Source organism: Athene cunicularia (genome assembly GCF_003259725.1).
Source record: "Athene cunicularia isolate RWA chromosome 23 unlocalized genomic scaffold, athCun1 chr23_part1, whole genome shotgun sequence".
In the NCBI taxonomy this organism is placed as follows: domain Eukaryota; kingdom Metazoa; phylum Chordata; class Aves; order Strigiformes; family Strigidae; genus Athene; species Athene cunicularia.
Genome location: NW_020799130.1, coordinates 2681932 through 2689116, shown reverse-complemented (window position 1 = coordinate 2689116; position 7185 = coordinate 2681932). Strand labels below are relative to the sequence as shown.

At 59.5% G+C, this 7185-nt stretch overlaps 1 protein-coding gene across 6 annotated transcripts in view; it reads right to left on the bottom strand.

The window, feature by feature from the left end:
• Positions 1-502: 502 nt before the first annotated feature.
• AZIN2 (antizyme inhibitor 2) overlaps positions 503-7185 on the bottom strand; it is a 7011-nt gene continuing 328 nt past the window's right edge. The window contains exons 2-12 of one of the 6 annotated variants that reach the window (XM_026863302.1): positions 6306-6429; positions 5723-5837; positions 4372-4538; positions 4100-4273; positions 3135-3307; positions 2897-3028; positions 2405-2570; positions 2122-2284; positions 1934-2046; positions 1214-1428; positions 503-851 (exon numbers count right to left, since the gene is read on the bottom strand). In XM_026863302.1, the coding sequence (XP_026719103.1) occupies positions 710-851; positions 1214-1428; positions 1934-2046; positions 2122-2284; positions 2405-2570; positions 2897-3028; positions 3135-3307; positions 4100-4273; positions 4372-4470 (1377 nt within the window). In that variant the 5' untranslated portion in view covers positions 4471-4538; positions 5723-5837; positions 6306-6429 and the 3' untranslated portion in view covers positions 503-709. The other 5 variants (XM_026863297.1, XM_026863298.1, XM_026863299.1 and 2 more) reach the window with 5 other exon arrangements.

Sequence of the window (7185 nt, the reverse complement as noted above, 5' to 3'; positions counted from 1 at the left end):
CCCAGTGTCCTCCCAGTGCTCCCAGCGCCAGCACCCAGTGTCCCCGCAGCGTCCCATTGCTTCCAGCGCACCCCACCCTTACGCTGCAGGGTCCTCCCAGCGCCCCCCAGTTCCCCCAGTCCCTGGCTAACAGGGACTCGCTGTGTTCTTCGCACTGACGGCCTTCTGGTCACCACCTCCCCCCCACCGCGGTGTGTGGGACCCCCACACGCACCCCGGGGGCTGGGGGCTTCGTTAGGGGACCGAGGAGACACCACCAGGCCGGGGCCTTCCCCCCAGTAACAGCCACATCCCGGAACCCACCCCCCTATTTCCATACCCCCCCAAAAATCCCAGGGGTCCCTCCGGATGCCTGAACAGCATCCAAGGTTCAGGAGAACAGCCCCAATTTCCCTAACGAGCAAAAACCTCGTTACGCAGCTGCTTATTGCAGGGCGATTCCCCACCACCTCCGGCGCAGGGCGGGGAGGAAGAACCGGGGCCTTCCTCACATGAACCGCGAGCCGCGCTGGACAACCATTTATTACCATAACTCTTAAAAAAGAAAAAGAACCCAAACCTGCTCGGCGCCACCCGCCAAACCCCTTTGGTAGGCGCAGCACAGCGCACGAGCAGGAGGAACGGGATTCGTGGCTCAAACTTCAAAGCCCTGGACGCGAGTCCCCCCCGTGAGAGCGGAGCGGGGCGATGCCGGCGGGGCGGGGGTGGCTCAGATGATGCCGGCGGGAGCGCAGGCCGGGGTGACGCAGAGCGTCTCCGCCATCTCCCAGCCGCAGGACAGCCGGGCGCAGACGCTCTCGCGGTCGTCTTCTGTTTGTGGTGGTTTTCCTTGGAGGAGCTGGATGGCTTTCCTGCAAACGGGAGACACCCGAGGGGGAGAAAAGCGGGGAGCGGCCCCTCGAGAAATGCTGCGCGATGGGTCTGGGGAAAAGGGGGTTCAGAGGGTCTCACATCCCCCATCTGTGCACCCAGAGGTGCCGCTTCTGCTGTGAAAAACTGCCTCGAGCGTGTCAGCGTTACAAAAACCATGGGTTTTGTCTCTGAAGCCAGGTTTTTACCTCTGAGGTCAGGTTTTTAACCCTCAGTCTCCAGGTTCTAGGGCTCAGATTTGACTTTCTCCCTCAGGCAAAGAGCCTGGGTGGAGGGAAAAGCAGCATCTCCCAGGGGATTCAGCTCTGCCCCCTGACCCTGCTCACCTGGGACTGTCTCTTACCAGGCCACGCGGGACATGGCGTAGGTGATCTGTGGCTGGGGACACCCCACAAGCGAGGACGAACTTGCGATGGTGTAGGCACCCATGTCCTTAAAAATCAGCCAGTCCCCAACCTGCAGCTCAGGCAGCTCCAGGCCATCGGCGATGCGACCCTCTGCGTGTCCTGGGGGGCCTCGGAGGGAGCTGCTGCGCGAGGGGGGGTCTGGGCAGGGTCTCTGTGGGGGAGAGATGGAGCAGCGGCAGGGGATGAGGGTGCCCCAGGGCCACAGTGACTTGTCTTGTCTCCCCATGCCCTGAAGGTCCCACCCGGGGAGCCCACGGACTGTGGCTACAGCTCTGCTGGTGCGTGGATTCTCAGACTGGTTTGGGTTGGGGAGGATCTTAAAGATCATCCAGTTCCACCTCCCTGCTGTGGGCAGGGACACCTCCCACTAGCCCAGGTTGCCCAAAGCCCCGTCCAACCTGGCCTTGAACCCTTCCAGGGAGGGGGCAGCCACAGCTTCTCTGGGCAGCCTGGGCCAGGGCCTCACCCCCCTCACTGGGAAGAATTTCTTCCTTACATCATTGCTTACATTACCACAGCCTCTTCCCCACAGCCTCTGCTCTCTGGCACGGAGCCTGGGCCCAGCCACAACGCAAGGGAGAGCAGGGTCGGCTGTGACAAGGCCACACAACATGAGGGACCCACTGGGCTCCCCTTGAACCGGGCCAGAGCCTCACCTTGCGCAGCTGAGGCCTGGGGCAGGGGCTGTCGAACAGCAGGCAGCTGAAAGCGCCGTAGACACCGTCGCTGAGGTGATACACGAGGCTCTTCCTGCTGCCAGACTCTTCCTCTGGAGGGCAGCAGGGAGAGGGCTCGGGGGGGGGCTCGGGCACACAGGAGGGCCCGTCCCCACCGTCCCACCTACCGTCGGAGCCGGGCTGCTCCGCGGGAGCCTCGTCCCTGGCCGTGATGTTGGCAGCGAAGGTGAACGCAGAGGTGACGTAGTATCGCCCGGGTGTCGCGACGATCTCCACCCCGCAGCCGTCTGGGAAATACAAATCCAAGGCAGAGTTTATCACGGCAGCGATCTGGATGGGAAGAAAATATCCCCCCTGGGTTAGCTCAGCCCCTCTGCGAGCAGCCAGACCCAGAGACACGCTCCAGCCTCGCTCTCTGCCTGCTGAGTGCCGGCGTCGGGAGCCGTGTACCTCTTCAAACCGGGCTCTGGTGTCCTCGGTGCCAGGGAATCCCCCTCCGATGTCCAGGAGGTGCATCCGGTAGCCCAGCTCTGTGCCCACCTCGAAGGCCAGCTGCGCCGCAGCCACCGACTGAGCAAAGGCCTGGGGCTCCAGACCGCCGCTCCCAAGGTGAAAGCTGAGGGCACAGTCCCTGTTTCAGCAGGACTCGCCCATCCCCAGAGAGCAGTGAGGGGACACGGCACTGGGATTATCCCTCACTGGGGGCAGCTCTGCGCTTCCCACCTGCCATCCCAAGCCTCCCAGACCCTCTCTGAGGGCTAAACCTGTCCCAAATCAGATCCAACAAGAGTCAGTCTCCCCAGGTCCCTGCTTTGACCCCACTCCCAGCACATCAGCCGGTTGCTCCGTGGATCCCTGCGTTGTTTCGGGACAGCAGAGCTCCCCACAGTCCCCTCCCACGTGACCTGAGCACCCCTATGGAAAAAGGACCTTGTGCTGTACCTGACACCAACAACCTCCACAGCCTGCTCCTTCGCTGCCTCTAGCAGGTGCCGGCAGGACTCGAGAGTGGTCCCAAACGTCATGCTCAGATAGGGAGCAGGGCTGGAATCAGCAGTAATACCCAACAACATCCTGCAGAGCAAAGCCACACTGCATTTAGGGGTCTTCAGGCCTTCTATCACCCCACAGCCAGCTCCTACTCCAGCCCCACATTCCAACGATGCTGCCAGACACCCACCTGGCATGAGGGTGGCTCCTGGCCACCTTGCTCAGCTCCACCTCGTTGTCAAAGGTCATCAGCTGCACACCGTGGCTGGCTGCGTATTTGATGTGGGCAATCTGCTTGCAGGGGCTACTGTAGAAGATCTTGTCAGCCGGGACTCCGATGCTTTGAACACGGGTGATCTCTGCCTGCAGGGAAAGGACACGCGTGTGGACAGGTCCTGGGGACCGGCGCTGCCCCTGCTCAGCCCTGGGCCTCGGCCAGCCTGCGGCATGCGGAGGGCAAACCGCCAGCATTTGCAGTCTGGGCTTTTCTGGGGAAAATCTGCAAGAGCTCGAAGGGATCACAGCGGACTTTGTCCTGGCAGGGGTAGATTGGGGCAAGATCTTTACAAGATGAGACCAGGAGGAGAGGAAACAAGTGGGTTTAGCAGGTGTGGGTTTGGTGCATGTGTCCCGCGGGTGCTGCTCTGAGCTGCTCTTTGCGCTTTCTCCTCCTGGTAACACATCTTATTTAATTACATATAAGTAAGTGGTTTAGCTTGGGTCCCTGCCTGGAAATCTGGCATTGCAAATAACAAGCAGGAGGGAGCTGGGGAGCTTTAGGCTCAGCCTTAAAGCCACCAAGAGTTGGATGGCTGTGGCAGTGGCACCCCAGGGACGTGCCTTGCCACGGGCCAGGCTGCCAGCCTGGACACCAGCTCCAGAGACAGGAATGCTGGTCAAAGGGAACGAGGATGGGGATTTCAGGGCTGTGTCAGGAGGGTTTTGACAGCAGGGGGAGACTCCTGCCCCTGTAAATGTCATTTATAACAGTAGAAACTTGGGAAAAGAGGGTGAGCTCTGCCAGTCTCCCACGAATTCCCACAGGATGCTCATGTCATTTAATGAGGAGAAACTTGGGAAAAGAGGGTGAGCTCTGCCAATCTCCCACAAATGCCCCAAGAATGGTCATCCTGAGCTGTCCTCCCACAGCCCTACCTTGTTGGTACAGGCAAAGCCTGCGCCCAGCTCCGCCAGCAGCCGAATCACTCCCTCACTGCCGTTGCACTTAACGGGGAAGTAGGGTTTCACACGGGGCAAGGCCTTCAGGAAACGCAGATGTTTCTTCACGATATCTCCAAGGTCTGCCAGGAAGAAGGCTTGCTGCTCGCTCTAGGAGAAAGCTGGAGTGAGCAGCAGTCGCCTTCCCACGCCTGCCTCTGCCGTGGGGGTGCTGGCTGCCGGGGAGCAGCAGAGCCGCCAGCCCTCACCGCCGGGCACAGCTCCATGAGGAGGGTCTCCAGGAGGTCTCTGGTGGTGAAGCCCTCCTCAACCATCATGAAGTTGGATTCATGCAAGTATCCATTCATGGTCAAGGTGGGATAACGCTAGTTTAAAGCCTCCTCAAGTAGGGTATAGCTTCTAAGCATGCAACACACTGAAAAAAAAAAAGAAAGGGAACGTTAGAGGCAGGACTGCAGAAGCTCTACCAGCGTAGACCACCCAGCCTGCACCCCAGGGTGCTCCCCGTCCCCCCTGCAGGCCGTACATGGCAGCCCTGCCCTGGGCAGAGCTCTCTGCTGCTCTCCTCCAAACCAGCACCTCAGCTGAGAGCCCTACCGTGGGTGAAAGCATCTTCTCCAGGGGGAGGAGGCACATTTCTCTGCAGCTCAGAGCTTTGTTTTGGCACACAGCAGCCCTGTCTTCCTCAGCAGCAGTTCAGGCACCAACGCAGTTAACAAAGCCAACTTCACTGCAAAGCGGATGGCCTATATATGCCAGAACGTGTCCCTTCACGCTCCGGCATGTAGCTAAATCTGCTGTGTGTTGCACAGGGTGAATTCCCTTGTGGTTTTCAAATAGCTGAAGTCTCACAGATCCACCTTCCCAAGCACATGAGCCCCATGAAGAGGGGAGGCATCTTTAAAGAGCACGGCACAGGCCACTCGCTGACACCGCTCTCAATCCATGCTGCAGTTCCAGTTTCACGTCTCTCCCATAACACGGGATGTGGAACAAGGGGACAAGTTTATCTGCACTGTGTTTCCTGGCTCGCACGCTTAGCAGAGCTTTGGCTTTAAGCTTGCACACTTAGTTTTAACAACCTCCCTTGGATCCAGCCCACCCCATAACCCAGGTCACTGACAACCTGGCACAAGCTGGCAGGAAACATTTCCACTTCAATAATCCAGGTCTAGCTCCAGGGCTCTTCCAGGAACACAGTCTCTCTGATCTGAAGTGAGTGGGAGGCAGAGGTTTTGTTTTTTCAGAGCTGCACACCACCTCCTCCTCCGCAGAGACCTACTTACGACATTTCGGGTGGTCACTAGGAGAAAGACCACGCTGACCCCGGAGCAGCAGGGTGTTGTAATGCATTGAGCAACCACCGTCAGCAAACTCCAAAGATGTGGAATGAGGAGAAAAAAACAGGTTTTAAAGCTCTTAGAGCTTTATACTCAGGAAAGAAGAGCAAGTCCTCCAGCCTTACCCTTCATTTCCCAAAGACATCACTAATCAGCACCCAGCCTGTGCTGGTTGGGCACAGAAACGATGAGCAATTAAATGGGTCATTCCTGCCAGCCCTGGGCAAAGGAGCCCCAGCCTCAGACATCCCCTCCTTACCAAGGTCCAACGCCTCACTCTGGGGGGTCTAGGCGTGCTGTCAGGGGGGCCCCCCGAGGAACGCCGAGCTCCTGCAGCACCCCGAGGAGTAGCTGTTGCTGGGGGTCCAAGGTTTCTGGGGAGAGGCAGTGCAAGGGGTTAGCAAGGGGCACTGACAGCAGGACGCCCTCCACCCACCATTCCTGAAATTCAGCATCTGCAGACATCCCTCAGCAGCCCCCTCCTCACCCTGCCGGCTTCCCCAGCAGCCCCACACAGTCCCCCCCACCCCATTACCTTAGGAAGCATTTAAACAGATTATGCCCATGGGTCTCCCAGAGAAAAGAGGAAGAACTGGCCCCAGCAGCGGCTGTTCCCTGCCTGCTCCGAGCCCTTGGATCAGCTACCCCTGCAGAGAGTGGGGGGGCCTCTGCACCCCTTGTATCGCAGCACCCCCCCTCCCTGCTCTGCCTCACAACCATGGCCATGGCAACCAAACCCAGCCACCCCATTGGCTGAGCTGCCTCCGAGCATCCTTCATCCCTTTTGGGGAATGCTCCCCGCCTCGCACACCCCCTTCCCAGCAGACATCCCAAGTTCTCACCGAGTCCCTGCCGCGCCAGCAGCTCATCCCCAGCCTGACGGTGCGGAGCGCTGCGAGCCTGCCTGCAGCCCGGCCCTGGTGCGAGGGCACTCGTGGCTGCGTGTGCATCGTGTGCGCAGGGACCCTTGGGGGAAAAAGAGCCAAAAATACCTCTGAAATACTGCTGCCAGGGAAACGAGGCTTCCTGCAGATTAAAGGCTGAGCAGCGCCTGTTTGGCTGGGACACCAGCCGGGGGAGTTAGTCGGGAAGATGTCAGGGATTGATTTTCTGCCCTTGTTGTGCTGCTGCCAGTTTTGGTGGGTTCCCCGGCAGCAGATCCAGCTCTGCCATAGCTGCAGATGCCCTACCTGGTCGATCAGTCCTGTGCACTTGGACACAGTTCCATTGCTCCATCCCACAAATGCCACAGGCTGAGGGGGGAATTTTTTTTTCTTGTTATTATTAATTTGTAATTCCCTCCCTGATGTTGCTGAGGAGACAGTGTTCTGTGCATGGAAGGGTAGCTGCCCCCGCTGAGGAGGTGAGAGGGACAGATATATCCCCGGTTCCTCTATTCAACACTGTGGTCTTGGCTTTGCCATGGACTCTCCTGGCAACCAGGGCCGAGGAAGCTCTTGTCTCCTGTGAGATCCTGGCCTGCTCTCCCGGTGCTCTGGCCCAGCACCCAGCCCTGGACTGCGCCGTGCAGGATGGGGGGCAGCCATGCGGAGAGCACAGCGCCGGGAGGAGGGCAGTGTGGTGCAGAGCAGAGCCGTGACGCGCAGCCCACGAGGAGCCGGGCGACCCACGAGGCTCGCTGCTGGCTGGGCGCGATTCACCCATGCAGGGCCGCCTAACCCCGCCCACTCCCACCAAACCCCGCCCCCTATCAGGGAAAAC